The sequence below is a fragment of the Rhinoraja longicauda genome, chromosome 16 (assembly GCF_053455715.1).
Source record: "Rhinoraja longicauda isolate Sanriku21f chromosome 16, sRhiLon1.1, whole genome shotgun sequence".
Lineage (NCBI taxonomy): Eukaryota > Metazoa > Chordata > Chondrichthyes > Rajiformes > Arhynchobatidae > Rhinoraja > Rhinoraja longicauda.
Window position 1 is genome coordinate 27500590 of NC_135968.1, and position 23080 is coordinate 27523669.

A 23080-nucleotide genomic window follows, 5' to 3' on the forward strand; every position below is an offset into this window, starting at 1 on the left:
TTAGTGGTTATTTGTATGTATTTGTATGATACAGCAAAACTACAGCGAGAGATTGTAATTTACCCTTCCGTTTCCAAGCGCTAAATGCACGATGTCATCTGTAATTGTGTCGTCAATTGATATGAATGGAAGCACATTTCAGAAGGGGCAGTCAACACCAATATAATAACACATCACTTCTTCAACGTGGACAGCAGAATAAATTTTGATCCCAATGATCAAATCCTCGGTGCATTCTACCCAATTCTGATTTTCTGGACACAAAAAGTGTCCAAATAGGACTGAATCCTGCTTAGTATTTGATCATTACACCGACACAATCATCAATGAAATCCATTGTATGTGAAGCTAGTTAGATGGATTTATTTCTATGTAATTTCGTGTGCTTTCCTGTTTTAAATTAACAATGACCTTTAATTGCGGTCTTTGACTGACTTTATCCGTTTATCTTTCGTTTTTCTTTTGGTTTGTTTCCCTGAATTCTGAACAGTTGAATCCCCCTGATTTCGCCCAAACAGGGTAAATTCAGCTCTCACTGTTGGATTTCATGGAAACTCATCCAGTATTTTTAATGGGCATCTAATAAACAGCGTATCGCAAGCGAAATGGAGACACAAGCAACTGCAGATGCTGGAATCTGGATTAAAAATCAAATGGCTGGAAGTACTCAATGGGTTGAGCAGCATCAACGGGGGAAGTGCATGGGGGTGGGGAGGGCGGGACGAATTGTTCCCACTTAAGTTCATGGCCCTGCATCAATCCTCATACAGGCTCTTGACCCGAAATGTCAACAATTCCTTTCTCTCTACAGATGTTGCTTAACTCGATGAGTTCCTCCAGCTGTTTACTTTTACTCCAGATTCCACCATCTGCAGTCTCTTGTGTCTCCATTTCACTTGCGCTATGCTGTTTTATAAATGGCCATTAAAATACTGGAAGGGTTTCCATGAAATCCACGAGCAAGAACTGAACTTTCATGTCCATGTGTTTCTTGCAGCACAAGTAAAACATTTGTTCCCCCCCCCACCACGTTTCAGCCTCCAGTAAAAAGTATTTGGAATCTTTTATATTATAACCTACTGTCTTACATTGATTTAACATTCTTCAAATGTGAAACCCAATTACATTACAACCATAGATTGCCCCAATCTAGTGCAAACGAGAGATCAGAACAGCATCCATCACACTGCCGGTGTGATTGGTCCAAGACTGATCACATTAATGGGCATTTGTATCTTAAGTCACAAAGTTTAAAAAACAGGCTGGCAGCATTTCATTATGTTATTCGCCTTCAGTCTCTTTTGTTTCTTATTTCAAGGCCTTGGCATATCTAGTTTCTACGTCTGCCATCAAACTCATTGAGGGTGGCACATTGGCACAGCTAGTACAGTTGCTGCTTAGTGGTTCCAATGAGCTGGGTTCATGTGTTGTCTGTGTGGAGTTTGTACACTCTTCCTGTGACTGAGTGGGGTTCCTCCGGGTACTCCAGTGTGCTCCCAAATCCTAAAGATATGCAAGACACATAAAAGTAATGAACTCAGTAAGCTGAATGGCTGACGCCGTGATACAATGCAACTACTGTTAACCGAGGAAGTCATTTAGAGATTGGGTAAAATTGCACATTTGAGAAATTAGCTTCAGCGATGTAATCGTCTTTACTGTTTCTGAAAAATGTCAGAATTTTCAGGGTCTTGAGAGGGCAAGTGAACAAAAGATGTGCTTCAGTGGCAGGAGAAAGAGATCTTAACTGCGACCATTGCCAGTTCTGAGTGGGAACATCAACACTGTGTCTATTCACAAGTCGGCCCTGCACACCCCGGAAGTCTGAACCTATCCTCAACTGCACCGAAAACTACAAACAGCATTTTAGTGTTATTCTCCCAAGCACTGGAAAACACTACTTGCACTTGTATTTTTGTTAAATTGCACAGCATTGAGTTCCAATAGACTCCCATTTTTTAACGATTTTTGAATCCCAGGGATATATAGGCACATTTTTAAGACAAACTTTATTACTGTCAATATTATGGAATTAATGTCATTTTTGTCCTGAAACAAAAAAATCATTGTTCGGTGCCTTTTATGTGGATGTTTTCTGGCAGGGAATAAAAGCTCCTTTGCTTTGCCAGTAATTGCTAATTTGCATTTCAGACTTGACATGATGTTCACTGATATGATGAAACAATCAGCTCCGGAGATGCTCAATGACTTTCTCATGTATAAAGAGGATTTCATCCATCTCATTCAAGGCATTGAGCAAAACAAACGGGAAAGTTATGTTGCAGCTTTATAAAACTTTGGTTCAGCTACATTTGGAGTACTGTTCACTATTCTGCTCACCACAGAATGTGAAGGCTTCAGAGAGGGTGCAGAAAAGATTCACTAGAATGTTGTCAGAATTTGAGTGCATTAGCTATAATACGTTATAAAAAACGTTGGACATACTTGGATTGTTTTTTCTGGAGTTTCCGAGGCTGCAGGGCAACCTGGTAGAAGTATATAAAATTATGAGAGGCATAGATAAGCTTGGTAGTCAGAGTATTTTTCCCAGGGTTGCATAGTGGCGCAGCGTTAGAGCTGCTGCCTTACAGCCCTAGAGACCCGGGTTCGATCTTGACTACAGGTGCTATCTGTATGGAGTGTGTACATTCTCCCTGTGGCCGTGTGGGTTTTCTCCGGGTGCTCCAGTTTCCTCCCACTCTCCAAAGATGTACTGGTTTGTAGGTTAAGTGGCTTCAGTAAAAAAAAATAAGTTGTTACTTGTGTGTAGGATAATGTTAGTGTATGGGGTAATCAAGGTTTCAAGGTTTCAACATCAGTTTATTGTCACATGTACCAATTAAGGTACAGTGAAATCGAATTACCATTACCAGCCAATCGCTGGTCGACATGGACTTGGTGGGCCGAAGGGCCTGTTTCCGTGCTGTATCTCTAAAGTCTAAAGAGTGAATATGTCCAATACTGGAGAACGTAGATTTTAAAACAAGAGTCAAGAGTATTTTATTGTCACATGTACTGAAACAGAACAATTAAATTCTTATTTGCAGAATTACTTTAAAAGTCATAGCGGGAAAGATTAGAGATTTACAAGGCAATTTTGTTCCATCATTTGGTCGATCTCTGGAACATGCTGCCAGGGGAGGTGGTGGAAGCAGAGATCACAGTTACGTTTACGATAAATTTGGACGGGTGTATAAACAGGCAGAGGTTGAAGGGATATATATAGACCAGATACGGATGTACATTGTAGGTGGAATGACTCCTGTGCAGTACTGTTCTACGTTCTTTAAGTAATTTATTTTACTTTATTCCCCTCATCCATTACTAGGTGTGTCAGCTATGTGGCCATCAAGAGTTGATAAGTAAATTTACACCTGGAGCACTGATTGAGTGCCTCTGTGTCATTTATGTGTCAACTTCTCCAATTCTCTATCAATTATTACCCACAGGTTTAGTATCCTTAGATGGTTAATTATCTTTTAAAATAAATTTTTGTTGTCTCCCTCCCCACCTCTTGTGGTCATTTGAATGAAAAGGCAATCTTAATTAAGTAAGGCTTTACCTATTTAAAATATTGACCTCTGCAATCAAAGAAAACAAACTCAATGCTAGCATTTATTTCAAGTGGGCTTGTATATAAAAACAGGGATGTAATGCAGAGGCTCTACAAGGCGCTGGTTTAGGCTGCATTTGGAATATTGTGAGCAATTTTGGGCACCATATCTGAGGAAGGATGTGTTGGCTCTGGAGAGGGTCCAGAGGAGGTTTACATGAATGATCCCATGAATGAGTAGGTTAACCTATGATGAGCATTTGTCAGCACTGGGCCTGTACTCGCTGAAGTTTAGAAGAAACTAATTCTCATTGAAACATATAGAATAATGAATGGCTTAGATAGAGTGAACAGGATGTTTCCAGTAGTGGGAGAGTCTAGGATTAGAGATCATAGCCTCAGAATTAAAGGACGTTCTTTTTGGAAGGAAATGAGGAGAAATTTCTTTAGTCAGAGGGTGGGGAATCTGTGGAATTCTTTGTCACGGAAGGCTGTAGAGGCCAAGTCAGTGGATATTTTAAGGCAGTGAGAGATAGATTTTTGATTAGTACAGGTGTCAAAGGTTATGGGGAGAAGGCAGAAGAATGGGGTTAGGAGGGAGAGACAGATCAGCCATAATTGAATGGCAGTGAACTTAATGGGCCGAATGGCCTAATTCTAATCCCTATCACTTATGAACTAATTAGTCTGAAGAAGAGTTCTGACCCGAAATGTCATCTATCCATGTTGCCCAGGGATGCTGCCTGACTCGTTGAATTAGTCCAGCATTTTGTGTCTTTACTTGTAAACCAGCGTCCGCAGTTTCTTGTTTCTACTCTAAAATATGCATTGTCCGTGCAGTGGGAAGCTGCAAGAACAATATTGCAAGTTAATCATACTTAAATGAGCTTTGAATGACAGGCCAATAACAAACGGCCCTTATTGTCCAGAGAGCTCCTCATATTCTTCTAACAGATAACATTTCATATCGAGGACCATTCAGCAGATGAAAGGTTCTGATCTGAAACGTTAACTTTATGCTGAGGCTTCGTAACTTTTCATTTGTGGGTTCTGGGTTAGGGTTAGGGTCGGATCCTGTCCAAAGTGAAGCCTTGTAATTAAAAGACAACAGAGTGCTGGTGTAACTCAGTGGGTCGGGCAGCATCTCTGGGAAACATTGATAGGTGATATTTTAAGGTCAAGAGCCTTCTTCAGACTTGGAAGCCAGTTTCATTGGCTGGCTGTATGAATACTTTCTGATATCATCTGTGGAGCTTCAGCCCACTTCCCACTGGGTTACTAGTTTGTTACTGATTTGCCTCAGTTATCCATGCCCAAAGTAAGTTCCCAAGAAAATGGAGTAAGTGTCACAATGGTCGAGCCAGTGTTCTGTGCTTGTCATTGTTATGTGGTTTGGAGTCATCTGGTGGGTTTCATACGGTGGTCTGAAATGGAATATTGAAACGGAAAAACACACACCTCCAGATTCAGGGACAGTTTCTTCCCAGATATTACCAGGCAACTGAACCATCCTACTACCAACTAGAGAGTGGTCCTGAGCTACTATCTACCTCAGACAATCTTGAATGGGACTTTACTGGACTGTATCTTGCATGAAACTCTATTCCCTTTATCATGTCTGTACACTGTGGACAGCTCGATTGTAATCAGTCTTTCCACCAGCTGGTTAGCACGCAAACCTTTTTAACTCGGTACACATGACAATCAACTAAGTTAATAAATTAAACTAAATAAATTATTATTTAAGAACTAATGTGCAATAATACAATGAAAGTGTCAGTTCAAGATTGTTGTGGACACTCACATGATGAGGAACAAAAAAGACAAGTGGCGGCACAGCGTTGCTGCCCTACAGCACCTGAGACCCGGGTTCGATCCTGACTACGGATGCTGTCTGGATGGAGCTTGTACGTTCTCCCTGTGACCGCGTGGGGTTTCTGCGGCTGCTCCGTTTCCTCCAACATACCAAAGATGTGCGGGCTTGTAGGTTAATTTGCTTCTGTAAATTGTCCCTCATGTGTAGGATAGAACTAATGTACAGGTGATCGGTGGTCAGTGCAGACTCGGTGGGCCGAAGGGCCTATTTCCACGTAGTATCTCTCCTAAATTAAGCATGTTAGGAGTTGTCAGGTAATTAATCGAGAGAGACTCTCCAGCCAGCATTCATCTGCACGTGAAGGGAAAAATGACCAAACCTCTACTCATCCCATCTTTCACTTTAGGAAGTATTCAGCTATTTCCTTGCTGTTAAGGAAAAATTGAAGGAACAAAGAACTGCAGATGTTGGTTTACAAAAAATGACACAAAGTGCTGGTGCAACTCAGTGGGTCAGGCAGCATCCCTGGTGAAACAAGGAAGAAACATCCCTGGGGAATGTGGATAAGTGACGTTTCAGGTAGGATCTTTCTTCAGACGCTGAAGAAGGATTCCGAACCGAAACATCATCTGTCCTCAATCTCCGGAGATACTGCCCAACCCGCTGAGTTACTCCAACACTTTCTGTCTATTCTTTAGATTTTTTTTTTTAGATTTAGAGATACAGCGCGGAAACAGGCCCTTCGGCCCACCGAGTCCGCCCCGCCCAGCGATCCCCGCACATTAACACTATCCTACGCACATTAGGGACAATTTTTACATTTTACCCAGTCAATTAACCTACATACCTGTACGTCTTTGGAGTGTGGGAGGAAACCGAAGATCTCGAAGAAAACCCACGCAGGTCACGGAGAGAACGTACAAACTCCGTACAGACGGCGCCCGTAGTCAGGATCTAACCTGAGTCTCAGGCGCTGCATTCGCTGTAAGGCAGCAACTCTACCGCTGCGCCACCGTGCCGCCTCAATTTAAGGGTAAATTGAATTTGTTCATTGTCGGCACAGCATCAACTGCACTTGGTGCACATCAGGTATTCTGGCAGGGAAGTCTGCAGACCAATAGGGTCTTCCATCACTTGGTTTTAATGGCTAGAAATTCCTCCAGGGCTCACAGACCTCCACATCCTAAATCCTGATGTGCCCTTCTGGTGCAAGCAACTTTGTAGCCCTATAGCAAACCATTGGTTTATGGCGCATAATATGGAAGTGGAAGGAAGGCTTTATGTACCACTACCTGTGCCAGGTCCTCAGATAGACACAAAATGCTGGAGTAACTCAGCGGGACAGGCAGCATGTCTGGAGAGAAGGAATGGGAGACGTTTCTGCAGAGTTGCTTCGACTGGCTAAATTTAATTTCCAAGAAGTTTAGTCTTAAACTGGGAGCAGCAAATTAAAAACAAATGTTACTTCAGTCAGAACAGGCGTTTGAATTTAATAGCTAAAAACCTCCAACAATTGCAGTTACTTGTTAATTTCATGACATAAAATTTTACTAATGAGCAACTACAAGATAGTGAAGGGGCAAAAAGTATGTCAATAAAAGTAACAATAAGTTGTCTGCAGTTTGTCTTTTGTTCGAAGATTAATGCCGATGTATAGAACTCTGTGGCATTGTCATTTCAGCTGAGTTACAGATTTCTGTGGTTGCTTGGAGTCGATTTCTCTCTGGCCAATATGTTGTTATTTTCTGTATTGCTCATTCTCAGTTACAGCAGCAGTCCAATTTTGTTCTCAAGCCTATAAAGACTTCCAGTAAAAATTGCTTGCCCTTTAACTGACCTGTCATTTTGTACAGTTTTAATTTTGCACCCTTTTAGAAACGTAATCTTCAGTGAATATTAAGAATAATAGTTAAGATCTGGCAGATTTAAAACCTTGATGTCGAAATTGGAATTTCTGTTGTTGGGGGCCCTTCAAAGGCTTTGATCCCTACCCTCCAATAAACCAGAGCAGAGACTGGAGGTGTACATCACACATGTTGGACCGTTAATGAATTGGACACAGATGTCCTCAATTATGGCAGCCAAGGAAGTGAGCAGCAAAATGCTAAAGAATCTTGAAAAATAGACAAAGGTCACTAAATCAGAAAGGAAAGTGGATCACAAAATAAGAGGCACATTTTCTGACAACTGAGCTTAAAACTCATTCGCGACATGTCTGTATTGCTCAGTTTAAACTTTAATTGGAACCAAACTCCGCAGGAATTATTGGACACAGTAAATGGATTTATAATTGTAGGAACTGTACAAAATGACCAGCACTTTCATTGGCTGGTCTGGCTTTTTTTTGACGAGCATACTTCAAAGAGTTAATTTTTTTAATTGCCTGCAGTGTCTCTAGTTTTATGTTTAAAGCCAACATTTACTCATAATATCAGAAGTTAGAGCTCATGAGACTGTATTTGAATGTAGTGAAGTAAAAATAACTCCTGCCTTTCTCATGACTCCCACCTTATGGAAGGCTGTGATTTATTTTGTATCTGGTTGCTGTGTGTTTCCTCCGATCTCATTGCAGGTTCCGACGTTCCCTTCGGACTCATTGGGTCCCTGGTTCCCACGCTCCCTCTGGCTCACTGAGCTCCTGTTCCCGTGCTCTCATTCAACTCATCAGGACTCCAGCTCCAACACTCTCTTTGTTTCAGCTGACCAGAGTCCCTTTTAAACTTGCCTGCTTCATCTGGAAGTTTATTATAAAATCTGCCTGTCCCGCTGAGTTACTCCAGCATTTTGTGTCTGTCTTCATTTTAAATCAGCATCTGCAGTTCCTTCCTACACATATCAAGGCCTAGTCATTGGATATTTTTAAGGCAGAGATAGATAGATTCTTGGTTAGTACGGGTGTCAGGGGTTATGGGGATAAGTCAAGAGAATGGGGTTAGGAGAGAGATAGATCAGCCATGATTGAATGGTAGAGCAGACTTGCTGTGCCGAATGGCCTAATTCTGCTACTATCGCTTATGACCTTATGACTGATAATACTGTGACCAGCTTTAAAAAAAAAGAATTAAAATGTGATTTGGTATGAATATTTTAATAACATACAATAATCCAAAGGCCTAATCCAGTCCCACTGAAATCCCAAAATATGCTGGATGACTGTAGTTTTATTGGAAGGAAAGCATTGGCAGTTTTGACTTGTCCCAGAATTCTGACATTACTTAGTAACTGCCTCTTACTGTTGCTAGTCTGAAAGAACAGGAGAAAAGCAGAACCGTTGAAATGTAAGAAACTATAGATGCTGGAATCTTGAACAACCATAAAGTGCTGAAATAAGTGCTGGTGTAACTCAAAAGGTCACATGGCATATGTGGATGAAATGGACAGGCGATGTTTCAGGATGGGACCCTTCTTCAGAGTTTGAAGAAGGGTTTGGACCCAAAACATCACCCATTCATTCCCTCCACAGATGCTGCCTGACCCAATGAGTTATTCCAGCATTTTGTGTTTTGGGAAAATCAGAACATGCATTTCAAAGTTTCTAACCAGGCACTTGGTGTTGTAGAAAAGGGATTTTGCATTCAACTAGGACAGTTTATTTGAAAGTCACCAATACTGTTGCTGTTCCTTGAAATTATAGATTACTATAACTACTTTGTTCTTTGATTCCTCTGATTGTGGGGAACGTGTCAGTGCCTGCCAACATTAACCCACAGAACTAGTTTAACTTCCACAACGGCGAGCCTGGTGAAATTTAGGTAATCCAAAAATTCCTGCAGCTGAATATCTGAAATTAAAATAAAGACAGAAAATGCTGGAATTAATCAACAGATCAAACAGCATCTGTGGAAAGAGAAAACAAAATTAATGTTTCAGATTCCTTTTTTCAGAACTGGAAAAGTGAGAGAATTAGTTTTTTTCAAGAGAGAGTCAGGAAGGTACAGATATGATAAAGAGGTGCGGCCAACACCCTAAATCCTTAAGAAATAAATGCATTGGTGGGCTCTTCAAGCCTGCTGTGCCATTCATTCAAGGTCATGGTCAATCTTCTATCTCAGTACCAGTTTCCAGTCCTCATCTCTTATCCTTTGATTCCCTTAAGAAATCTATTGAACTCTGCTTTGAATGAGCATAACAGCAGTTGGGAAATATCTCTGAGAGGCTGATTAAGAGATCCTGACGCTATGCTGGTTATGAAACCATCCGGTTGATTCATGAAGGCATTGAGACAGAAAAAAACAAAGTGATTATGTAAACGTGGTGAAACACTGCTCGGTGTTATTGCAAAGGATTGCAACTAAACAAAGAATGTTGGAAATTCCCAGCGGATCAGGGAATATCCGTGGAGAGAGTATATAACTGGGTGATATTGGAACTGGATAACCTTTCAGCAAAACTGACCAGGTCTGATATAAACAGAAAATTCGCTTTTTGAAATTGTTGAGTTCATTATCAAGTCTGGAGAGTTGCAACATGCCCAGACTGTGAATGGGGTACTGTTTCTCAAGCTTACACAGGGCATTTTTGTATAGGTGCAGGAGGCCACAAACAGACAGTTCAGTGTGGGAGTCTGATGGAGAATTAACATGACAGGCACCAGGAAGCTTGAAGTTGCTGACATCAGTTCCCTGAAAATGGCATCACAGGTAGAGAGGGTGGGAAAGAAGGCATTCGGTCAGTCAGCATGTTGAGTGGAGAGAAGATAAATATAAAACAGAACCCTTTTAAAGACTGACTTTTACAAATCTAAGCTAACAAATACTTAACAAATACTTAACTTTTTCAGAATCTGCAGAAGGGTTTCCGACCCAAAACATCACCTGTTTCTTTTCGCCTAACGGAAGTTACATAGCAAGCCGCCTCCCGGCCCGGGCAGCCGCCCTTGGTGGAGCAGGAGCACGTGGCCACTGGTTGGGTGAGGTCACGTGGGGCGCAGGGCAGTGACATCACCTTGTCCCGTATTTGGGAGTGCTATAGTTGCACCCCTAGTGGTGAATTTGTCAAATTCAGTGTTACAGACGGCTGTGGAGGCCATCATTGGGTATTATTAAGGTGGAGATTGACAGATTCTTGATTAGTACGGATGTCAAGGGTATGGGGAGAAGGCAGGAGAATGGGGTTGAGGCAGATAGGTAGATCAGCCATAATTGAATGGCAGAGCAGACTCAATCGGCCGAATGGCCTAATTCTGCTCCTATGCCGGGCAGCACAGTGTTGGTGTTGTACATAGAGCCCCTAGTAAAAAGGATAGCACTAATGTAATCGGTGATTGCTGGTTGGCGTGGACTCAGTGAGCCAAAGGGCCTGTTTCCACACTGTGCCTCTAAACTAGACGAAACATATATTATGGTCTTACGACAATATACCCTGTCGCACATTTTGAACCGTGTGCATTTTTTACCAAAAACCCTTTGGTCACTATTACTTACACGTCTTTTTTAGTACAGATCAAGATTACATCAGCATTAAGAAAAACAAAGGCCATTTGCATTTGTATAATTGACTCCTATCTGTCCCACTGCCATTACATATGAGGTGTTTTCTGGCACATCGTTATACCAGGCCAGAATCTTTCCCATGTGCACTTTGGAAAATGTTTATTCAACATTTTTTTAAATCAGGTTTCCCTTAATAATTTCAGAACATATTATTGTTGCAAGAAATATAAGTGTAAGAAAATAACTGCAGACGCTGGTACAAATCAAAGGTATTTATTCACAAAATGCTGGAGTAACTTAGCAGGTCAGGCAGCGCCCCAGGAGAGAAGGAATGGGTGACGTTTCGGGTCGAGACCCTTCCTTAGGTGTGTGATTGTTGCAAGAAATGGTGAGGATATGTTTTCTTGTTCAATTTCAGTTGTGGTTCTGCAAATAAGAAAAATATAACTGATCTACTTTCCTACATTCATCACCGCAAGACATATGCAGATGGCCGAAATGTATTTTAGAAATATTAATGTAGCCCATATTTATTAACCATAGTAGTTGGCTGAACGCATGTTTCTCATGGCAATTCTAAAGTATTTTGAAAATGGCAAGATTTTTAAGCTGATAAGGACAGCATGGTGGCACAGCGGTAGAGTTGCAGCCTTACAGCGTCAATGACCCGGGTACGATCCTGACTACTGGTGCTGTTTGCACAAAGTTTCTATGTTCTCCCTTTGACCCACGTGGGTTTTCCCCGGGTGCACCAGTTTCCTCCTACACTCCAAAGACATACAGGTTTGCAGGGTTGGCTTCGGTAAAAATTGTAAGGTGTGTGATAGTGCTAATGTACGGGGATCGCTGGTCGACGTGGACTCGGTGGGCCGAAGGGGCTGTTTCCACGCTGTATCTCTAAACTAAACTAAACTAAACAGAAACTGCATTTATACTTGTGGCTGTAATAATGCATTTTATATCTGCATAAAAGCATGAAATAATTCCCTTAAGATGCTAGTGATATCATTGGGAGTGTACATTAGACGGTGTTCTTTATCCAGCAGAAGTTGGCTTAGAATGTTGTGATGAAAATGCTTACAGTTAATTTACAATTCTGTTTCTGGTGGAGAACCACAAAGATAATCAGCTTTGTAGCCCATGATAAAATTCATCACAAATTAATCTGTTTTACTCATTCCCGTCCATGATTTTGTCTGTTGAAGATGGGAATAACAATATTAGAGGGGGTGGGGGGCTGCACAGTGGCGCAGCCATAGAGTTGCTGCCTTACAGCATCACCCAGGTTTAATCCTAATGATGCGTACTGTCTGTACAGAGTTTGTACGGTCTCCCAGTGACCTTGTGGGTTTTCTCCGAGTGCTCTGGTTTCCTCCCACACTACAAAGATGTGTGGATTTGTAGGCTAATTGGCTTCTATAAATTGTAAATTGTCTCTAGTGTGCAGGATAGTGCTAATGTTACGGGGTGATTGTTGGGTGACTCGGTGGACCGAAGGATCTGTTTCCACGCTTATCTCTCAAGTCTAAAGTAAAGTCTAATATTGGCTGAAGAAGTCCAAAGCAACATGGTTATCATAACTCAACAGAAGGTTTTGTTAATAAATAAAAGGCTGAAAAAATAATATTAACTAAATGCATATGATTGTGACTTCAATGTTCAGAATAAAAGCAGTTTATTCAAATAGCATTGCTTTCCAATTAATTGTAGCCACAGCCAGCAAACACATCTGGAAATGTCCAGATGCTATTTTATAAACATTGCTGGTCGCTATAGCTTCGTGTAATTTTCCACAGAAAGGAGTGACTACCCAGAATAAATACACTGGGACTATCATAAAGAAACATTTGGTTTGATACAAAAAAATATGGCTAAGGACAGTTCCAAGAAGCATTAAAGCAAAGCTCCACACTATGTGTTAGTTGCTAATTTATTCTTCCTTGGAAGGAAGGGAAGGCCTTATAACATTCCCTGTTCAAACTAATGCTTATCTCACTGGTCATCAGCTGCCTTTGTCTGGTATATCTCAGACCTCTGTGTGTGTACAATGGGGAGAGGAAGTCCAAAATGGAGGACAGATGTTGTACATGACCATCTGCTCCATCACATTGAACCTGGTGATGGAACCAGGGAGGACAGGGTCACCAATTCCGTTACAAATGGGTTTGCTAACCCTGCAGAAAAAGCTAGATATAGGTTAATGCTTGAGTTATTTTACTTGATTTTACTTTCTTTTAATGATTTTTAATTAATAATTTAATTAACTCTTTAAATGGGCAGCATAGTGGTAGAGTCATACAGTGTGGAAACAGGTCCTTCTTCCCAACTTACCCACACCAACCAACATTCCCAATCTACACTAGTCCCACCTGTCTGCGTTTGGCCCATATCCCTCCAAACATATCCGATCCATGTACCTGTCCAAATGGTTCTTAAATGGTGTTTCACGGTGCCGTAGCTCTGGGTTTCACCCTGGCCTCAGTTGCTGTCAAGTAATGGAGTTCGCATTAAGTTTTAAATTAACTATCATAAAGTTTTTAATTAAGTGTAGGAAGCATAATCATCGCATTTTCTATTCGGGGCCACAATCATGGCTCATTACACCATTAAAAACTTCCTTAAACTTAATGTAACAAAACATATTCCAGAAGGCCAATTTGAAAACTTTGTATTTCAGTGAGAACAAGGAACATGGAAAAGCTCATTTGGACCACAATGTCAGTGCTGAAAATGATGCCAAGATAAATAAATCTCATCTGCTTGCACATGATCCATCATCCAGGGTTAGATTTAGCTCTTATGGCTAAAGGAATCAAGGGATATGGGGAAAAAGCAGGAGCGGGGGGTACTGATTTTAGATGATCAGCCATGATCATATTGAATGGCAGTGCTGGCTCGAAGGGCCGAATGACCTACTCCTGCACCTATTTTTCGATGTTTCTATCCCTCCATTCCCTGTATATTCATGTGCCTACCTCCATCTCCACCCCTGGCAGTGTGATCCAGGCACTCACCGCCCTTTGTGTGAAAGAAAAAACCTTTCCCAGCACAACCCCTTTACAATTTTCTTCCCTTATCTTAAGGCTATGCCTTCTAGTCTTTAACATTTCCATCCTGGGAAAAAGGTTCTGACTGTGTACTCTGTCTATCCACCTCACCATTTTCTATACTTCTGTCAGACCTCCCCTCAACCTCCAGAGAAAACAATCCAAGTTTGTCCAACCTCTTCTTGTAGTTCATACCCCCTAAATCAGGCAACATTAAGGTTTAGTTGATTTCCTTGATGGCAATGGCAGAGACTGCAAACCATCATAGATTGTAAATCATTGGCAGTACCTTTGGAATTTATAACTAAACTATTGATGCCCAGAAATCCCACAGTGGCTACCATTTTTATGGTGCAATGATGGCAGATATTAATAGTCTTGTTGTCTTTACGACCACAGCTTTTCATCTTGGTAACATTGTACGTGTCAGGAGTCTTCTCAATTCATTGCTACTGTACTGTAATTTGCATTATGAGAGCAAATTCAGCCTCTGCTTAATGTGCAACATAAAGATGCTCCCACGACCATAAAAGAACTGAATGGTGGATTAGTTTATAATCATTGATGAAGTGGGATTACATCAGTGTTCTGATTCCCCCCCCCCCCCCCCCCCAAATCCTCTTAGCACAATAGACAATAGACAATAGGTGCAGGAGTAGGCCATTCAGCCCTTCGAGCCAGCACCGCCATTCAATGCGATCATGGCTGATCACTCTCAATCAGTACCCCGTTCCTGCCTTCTCCCCATACCCCCTCACTCCGCTATCCTTAAGAGCTCTATCCAGCTCTCTCTTGAAAGCATCCAACGAACTGGCCTCCACTGCCTTCTGAGGCAGAGAATTCCACACCTTCACCACTCTCTGACTGAAAAAGTTCTTCCTCATCTCCGTTCTAAATGGCCTACCCCTTATTCTTAAACTGTGGCCCCTTGTTCTGGACTCCCCCAACATTGAAGTACAAGATTTAACTTGAAGAACTGAAGACATATTTGAGAAAGTGAACCAGCATTCTTGCAGTTTGGTGAGACAAGTGCACTCGGCCACATTTAAATAGGTCTGAACAGTCCTTCTTATAAAATTAGGGGTTGTTGTACATTCAGCAGCACAATGGACAATGCATTGAATGTAACACTGGCATATTCTGTGGTGTTATTTGTCAGAAGTTGGGATGTTTCAGTGAAATGACAGTTTCAATAGAAAACATTTTCTGAGGGGATTCTTAAATCAGTACGAATGTGATAAAAGAGCATTAATTTTTTTTACAGGTTCTTTTCTTGAAGTACCTTGATATTATTTTCCTATTTTTCCTCCTTTTCTTCCAGCGCTGGACCAGCTCCTCACAGAACTCGAGACCTTTTTGAAATTACTAGATAATGAAAACCTCAGCCTTACAGCCTTAGCAAAAAAATGCGTCTTATCAGAGCTTCTCCACAACATCGTCAGTTCTTCAGGTCAGTGTTCTATTTTGCTTTGCTTTTAATTTCATTTTTATGGTAAAATATAACTGTTTTAGAGTATCTCAATCCTCAGCTGAGTAATGGAAATCGGAAGGTTGTGGATATTTCCGAGGTTGTAAGAAACAGGAACACGGGACAACTCAACGGATTCCTCAGGGCAGCACATTTGCACAGCGGTAGTAGAGCTGCTGCCTCACGAGCCAGAGACCCAGGTTCGATCCTGATCTCAGGTGCTGTCTATGAGGAGTTTGTTCGTTCTCCCTGCGACCATGTGGATTTTCTCTGGGTGCTCCAGTTTCCTCCCACATTGCAAAGATGTGAAGGTTTGTAGGATAATTGGCTTCTGTAAATTGTGAATAGACAATAGACAATAGGTGCAGGAGTATGCCATTCAGCCCTTCGAGCCAGCACCGCCATTCAATGCGATCATGGCTGATCACTCTCAATCAGTACCCCGTTCCTGCCTTCTCCCCATACCCCCTCACTCCGCTATCCTTAAGAGCTCTATCCAGCTCTCTCTTGAAAGCATCCAACGAACTGGCCTCCACTGCCTTCTGAGGCAGAGAATTCCACACCTTCACCACTCTCTGACTGAAAAAGTTCTTCCTCATCTCTGTTCTAAATGGCCTACCCCTTATTCTTAAACTGTGGCCCCTTGTTCTGGACTCCCCGAACATTGGGAACATGTTTCCTGCCTCTAATGTGTCCAATCCCCTAATTATCTTATATGTTTCAATAAGATCCCCCCTCATCCTTCTAAATTCCAGTGTATACAAGCCCAATCGCTCCAGCCTTTCAACATACGACAGTCCCGCCATTCCGGGAATTAACCTAGTGAACCTACGCTGCACGCCCTCCATAGCAAGAATATCCTTCCTCAAATTTGGAGACCAAAACTGCACACAGTACTCCAGGTGCGGTCTCACCAGGGCCCGGTATAACTGTAGAAGGACCTCTTTGCTCCTATACTCAACTCCTCTTGTTATGAAGGCCAACATTCCATTGGCTTTCTTCACTGCCTGCTGTACCTGCATGCTTCCTTTCATTGACTGATGCACTAGGACACCCAGATCTCGTTGAACTCCCCCTCCTCCTAACTTGACACCATTCAGATAATAATCTGCCTTTCTATTCTTACTTCCAAAGTGAATAACCTCACACTTATCTACATTAAACTGCATCTGCCATGTATCCGCCCACTCACACAACCTGTCCAAGTCACCCTGCAGCCTTATTGCATCTTCCTCACAATTCACATTACCCCCCAGCTTAATATCATCTGCAAATTTGCTAATGGTACTTTTAATCCCTTCGTCTAAGTCATTAATGTATATCGTAAATAGCTGGGGTCCCAGCACCGAACCTTGCGGTACCCCACTGGTCACTGCCTGCCATTCCGAAAGGGACCCATTTATCCCCACTCTTTGCTTTCTGTCCCCACTCTTTGCTGAAGGATGCGATAGTGGGATAACTTAGAAATAGTGTACAGATGATCGATGCTCAGCATGGAGTAGGTGGGCTGACGGGCCTGTTTTGAAACTAAACTAAACTATTCTACTTGTCAGCAAACCCCTGGTTAAAACACTACTTTCTGCTAGATTTACAAATCCCTTTGAGTGCAATGTTAGTTGAATGTTGAAGGGATGGCAAAGTAAGATGCTATGATTGGACTCTCAATCTGAGAGCCAGGAATGGAGAAATTAACCAACACTCCTGTTGTTGACTTGTTATTAGATTTATAGGGCAAATAGGGGAGGCCATCAGCCCATGATACTTGCCCTAACATTAAGATATATCATTGTTTATATGTAAATTGTCTCCATTGGAAGAGTTTATACGTGCTGTATATTAAATTGGTAACATGTCAATTATCAAATTGACTATCAATCTCAAAAAGATACTGATTATATTTAATACACATGTCAGGTGACTGCTTGATAGAAAAAATACAAATTCAGTGAGTTAGGCAATATTTCAACAAGGAAGATGAATGAATATTTTGGGCAATATCTGAGAAAACAATTGGCATTGTTGCTTGGAAGTCAATTAACTTTTAAATAATCTACTGTTTTATGTGAATTCAGATGAAGAATGGAAAAGTGAAATTCTAGAGGGTACAGATTTAAGGTGAGAGTGGAAAAGTTTGAAGGGGAATTGCGATGCAGATTTTTTATAAAGAGTGGTGAGTTTCTGGGAACCGTTGTCAGGAGAGGTGGTGGAATCGATATGGTAGTAGCATTTTGGAGGCATTTAGATAGGCACATGGACAGGAAGGGGATGGATGAATATGAAGCATCTGCAGGCAGGTGATCATAGTTTGAATTGGCATCATGATCAGCACAGTGGACCAAAGGGCTTGTTCCTTTGCTGTTCTGCTCTCTGTTCAATGTACTTCCCTACTCCTTGCCAGATAATCTCATGTTACCAAAATGCCTATATTCTCACTTAGAGAACATCCTAACCACATCCATCTTGTAATGCCCAGTGTTATTACTGTGTGATTTTTCTTATTTTCTATTTACTATTCAACTAAGGCATAATTTCTATCATATGTATATCACATTTGTATAATAACCTGACGTATGATTATGATTTAGCATCATATGTCATCGTGAGATATCCCTTTCCACTACATATTTCAGATTTACGCCATCACTAGTTATTTTGCTTCTCTACCTTCTGATTATTTCCAGCACTTTGTTTTTCCTTATTATCCCTTCCTTTAGTTTAATTTAGTTTAGTTTAGAGATACAGCATGGAAACAGACCCTTTGGCCCACTGACTCCACGCTGACCATCAATCACCCATACACTAGTTCTGTAATGGCAGTTTCTATACCATCTCGAAATCCCACTTCGATAGCCATTACTTCTCGGGGATGAAATGTAGTTATAGCTTACGCACACGTTGCACCCTGATATGACAAAACGAATCTTCCAAACTTCTTTTCGTCATTAATTGGTTTTATTAAAGTAGCACAAATCATAGAGTAATTCATCAGTTTCCGTACTTTATCAACTGTTTCTTCTTCAAACAATATCTAGAAATTCTTGCAGTTATTACCGTATGGCTCTTACAAATATAGATGATACAAGCGTATGGTACGAGCGCGTGATAAAGAACTGTATGCTCACCATCCTCCGAGTCTAAACTGACCCACAACCTCTGTCGACACACACTAGCCTCCTCCCATCTAGACACTCCCAATTACGCATTAAGTCACACCCACAAGCAGGCAAAAAAAAGACATAAACTAGAAATATTAAAGCATAGCCATAACACAATGACAATAACTGAATTAAGCATAAATGGCTCCTACCTGGATAAACGGATAACAACCTGTCCCTAAATACCACCAAGACCAAGGAGCTGATCATCAACTTCCGTAGGTCACATAACGGGGAATATGCCCCGATCTCTATCAACGGGGACAGTGTGGAGAGAGTGTCCAGCTTCAAGTTTCTGGGCACTCACATTTCGGAGGACCTAACATGGTCCAATAACACTGCTGCGCTGGTCAAGAAGGCACAACAAAGACTGTTCTACTTAAGAACACTGAAAAAGTCTGGTCTACCCCAACAGCTGCTGACGACCTTCTACCGCTGCACCATAGAGAGCATCCTAACGCATGGCATCCCTGTGTGGTTCCTCAGCTGCACGGAGGCAGAAAGGAAAGCTCTACAGCGGGTAGTCCATAGAGCTCAGAGGGCCATCGGAACACAGCTACCAGACTTGGAGGGCATCTACAACACACGATGCCTCAGAAAAGCCACCAGCATCCACAAAGACTCTTCACACCCCTGCAACAGTCTGTTCGAACTCCTTCCATCGGGCAGACGATACAAGGCCTTCTATGCCCGCACCTCCAGACCCAGGAACAGCTTCATCCCCAGGGCCATAGCTGCTATGAACTGGTCCTGCTGAGCCGGATGGCCACAACGCATAGATCAACTTGCACTTTACCCTGTCCAAAACTGTTACAACTGTTTCGTTTTCGTTGGGTTGCTGCTGTCTAAATTACCTAAATTATTGCATCGTATGGGAGGCGCATTCCCAATCTCGTTGTACCCCTGGGTACAATGACAATAAAGATATATTGTATTGTATTGTATTGTACAAGTTCAATGTTATCCCACTTTTTGCATTCTACACAATAGGTGCATTTTACAGAAGCCAATTAAATTACGAACCTGCACGTCTTTAGAATGTGGAAGGAAACCAGAGCACCCTGGAGTAAAAAATCCACACCGTCACAGGGAGAACGTGCAAACTCTGCACAGGCAGCCCCCATAGTCAGGATTGAACCTGAGTCTCAGAAGCTGTGAGGCAGCAGCTTTACCGCTGCACCACAAATGTGCCACCCTTCCTTTGGCACATTTGAAAGAAACGCATGGAGGGCCTGTTCTAGGATTTGAAAATATTTGGATTTTACCCACTGGGATCTCACATATTCAGTGTTGATCATAAATGAGGTCTGACTAAATTAACAATAGGAAAAGATTAAAAAAATTAATTAGCTACAGCATGAGTCAGTGGAATGGGAAAAGAACTGTAAAGTAGCAAAAAAAATCAGTTGTGTTAGGGGCCTGTCACACTAAGGTGTTTTTTTAGGCGACTGCCGGCGACTGCATTAGTCGTAGCAGTTCGCCGAAAAAATGGCGACTGGACCCCCCCTACGACAATGTCTACGACAAGCTGCAACAACCTACCACCTAGTCGACGTCAAGCTACAGCAAGCTACCGACAACAGGCGACCCAATCGTCGCGACTTAGGACGTCCACCTACGACCACACCTATGACAACCTACGACCACACAGGCTGCAACCTACGACAACCGAAGTCAGTCTACGTCTACCCGCGGCAAGCTACGACCGTTTTGGCGACAACTGAAGCCATTCACATCATTTTGGCCTCCAGTTGTGATGCCGGTACCTGTTGCCGGTTAATGTAGGTAGTCGCCAATGGAATTCAACGAAGTCAGCACCGGCGACAACCAACGTCAACTGGCGACATTCTACGACAGCGCCTACATCAGGAGACGTCAAGCTACGATCATTGGCGTCAAACCAACAGTCGCCGAAATTTTTTAAACATTTCAAAATCCAGCGGCGACCAGAAAAACGCTACGACTCTTTGGAGACGACTCACGACCCTACAGGCGACCCCCCGGTGACCGTGTGGTGACAGCCTAGTCGCCTGAAGTCACCTAAAAAATCGCCTAAGTGGGAAAGGGGTTTTAGTAAAACACTGTTGATGGGAAATAGGACACTTACAAATTAGTGAGTTCATTTTCTTATTTTGTCAGCTTTTTAAAAATGCTAAGTATCCTTAAATGTTAAAGTGTCACTGACCTTGTCATGATGGTTACCATAAGACATTGGAGCAGATTTAGGTAATTTGGCCCATTGAGTCTGCTATGTCATTTGATCATGGCTGATCTATCTTTCCCTCTCAACTCCATTTTCCTGCTTTCACCTTTTGACCACCCTTCCCAATCAAGAACCTATCAATCTTTGCTTTAAAAATACCATGTGACTTGGCTTCCCCAACCGTCTGTGGTAATGAATTCCATAGATTCACCACTGTCTTGCTAAAGAAATTCCTCCTCATCTCCATTCTATAGTCTTTTATTCTGCGGCTGTACCCTCTGGTCCGAGACTCTCCCTCTACTGGAAACATTCTCTCCACACCCACTCGATCTAGTCCTGGCTCTGCCTCCATCTGGAAGTTTGATTGCAGATGAATTAAGTGATTCAATTTCTCTTCTATTCAATTTCTAAAAGTTAGGGGTTTGTGTTTATTACAGGTCAGTGTTTTACACTTCAGGTCATTCGTGCCCATGGTGCCCCAATGCAGGGAGAAACCCAGGCATCTGCAGATACCTACAGTAACATGTAATATATTTTTGGATCCCTCCTTAGTAATTTTCAATAATCCATTTGTGATCCATCCCTCCATCATCCTCCCATGCCTTGGCATCACCTGTGAAGTTTGTTTCTGTGTAACTTAAAGGGGACTAAGGGGTAGGCCATTTAGAACGGAGATGAGGAAGAACTTTTTCAGTCAGAGGGTGGTGAAGGTGTGGAATTCTCTGCCTCAGAAGGCAGGGGAGGCCAGTTCGTTGGATGCTTTCAAGAGAGAGCTGGATAGAGCTCTTAAGGATAGCGGAGTGAGGGGGTATGGGGAGAAGGCAGGAACGGGGTACTGATTGAGAGTGATCAGCCATGATCGCATTGAATGGCGGTGCTGGCTCGAAGGGCTGAATGGCCTACTCCTGCACCTATTGTCTATTGTCTATTGTCTATTGACTTTTCTGAGCAAATCCCAGGCCTAGCTTACTTATTGACCTCTCCATTTTGTCCTCCACCCTCTTCCCTCTGCCATGGTAGTGACGGAGGCAATCTTCTGCATCTATAGCCCTCACCAGGCTCCACTCAAACTTGACCTTGCCTACCATTCACCTCGCAGCACTTAATACTATCCATCCAACTGAAATTTCTTGCAAATGGTCCGCAGGTAAAAAATGTTTACTGGCCTGAATGGATAAATAGTCTTATAAGAGGCAACCGATTTGGGTTTGAATATTTTTCACCATGTGAGTAAATACTTGGTTGCAGGAAGGAACTGCAGATGCTAGTTTCCCTCTCCCCAGTCTGAAGAAAGGTCTCGATCCGAAACGTCACCTGGCCTTTTCCTCCAGAGATGCTGTCTGACCTGCTGAGTTACACCAGCATTTTGAGCCTATACTAGATACCCTTGCTTGCTGCGTTTTTTTTTCTCTCTGCTGCTGATCCATTACACCTCATCTGTTGCTTCTCCCAAAATTGCCAGTGTGATAATGGTCCTGACTGTTTACAACGATGATGGAATGATTCGTTGCCATAGTCGTTTCAGCAATTCTGCAATTTCAACACATGTTTAATGCCAAAATCCCCAAATTGTAGCCCTCTCCACCACGATTACCAAACATTTGATGAGTCCAGGTATTTACCACTAACCTCCCTATAATAATATGCTCTGAAAATTGGTATTTTGCTGAGTGAGTGCGAAGTGAGTTTTGAACCATTTACCAAACTATAATTAATGTTTGGCAGACTTTCTGTCCTGATAAATTAATTTTGTGCATGAGAACTTTAGTACTTTGACGAAGAGTGCTATCCACTTAAGTATAATATATCATTAATCTTAAAGATGTTTAGTGAAATATCTCTCGTGCTGTGGTAATTTTTTATTTCATGTTCTGCAAAATATTTAAGTTGGCAATTATTAAGGTTTCTTCCCCCATTTTTGGATCGCTTTTTGTGACCCATTTTGTAATGTGATTGGTTGTTCAACTAAATTAATGAGATAATTGTTGCTGAGACACCCAAAGGCAGACTTTAGACTTTAGAGATACAGCATTGAAAGAGGCCCTTCAGCTCACGCCAACCAGTGATCACCTTGTAGCACTATCCTACACACTGGGAACAATTTACAATTTTTTGCCAAAGTCAATTAACCTTCAAACCTGCACGTCTTTGGAGTGTGGGAGGAAACCAGAGCACCCCGAGAAAACCCATGAGGTACGGAGACAACGTACATACAGCACTCATGGTCAGAATCGAACCTGGATCTCTGCCAGCAACTCTACCGCTGCGCCACTGTGCTGTCCTAAAGAGAAAGGGAAAATCCATGCCATGGAGATTTGTTGGCATCTTCCTTTAAGCCAATTGCCAATGCGACTAAACCAGACCAATGTAATTATTCACAATTCCTCATCAACCCCCAGTGCAGGT

The 23080-nt window shown here is 42.1% G+C and overlaps 1 protein-coding gene across 4 annotated transcripts in view; it reads left to right on the forward strand.

The window, feature by feature from the left end:
- Positions 1 to 23080, forward strand: part of afap1l2 (actin filament associated protein 1-like 2) — a 187564-nt gene that overhangs the window by 82436 nt on the left and 82048 nt on the right. For all 4 annotated transcript variants that reach the window (XM_078413461.1, XM_078413459.1, XM_078413458.1 and 1 more), the window contains exon 2: positions 15170 to 15298. Coding sequence is in view for 2 of the 4 variants with exons in the window: in XM_078413459.1 (XP_078269585.1) it covers positions 15170 to 15298 (129 nt within the window). In the remaining 2 variants the exon portion in view is untranslated. The remainder of the gene's footprint in view (positions 1 to 15169; positions 15299 to 23080) is intronic.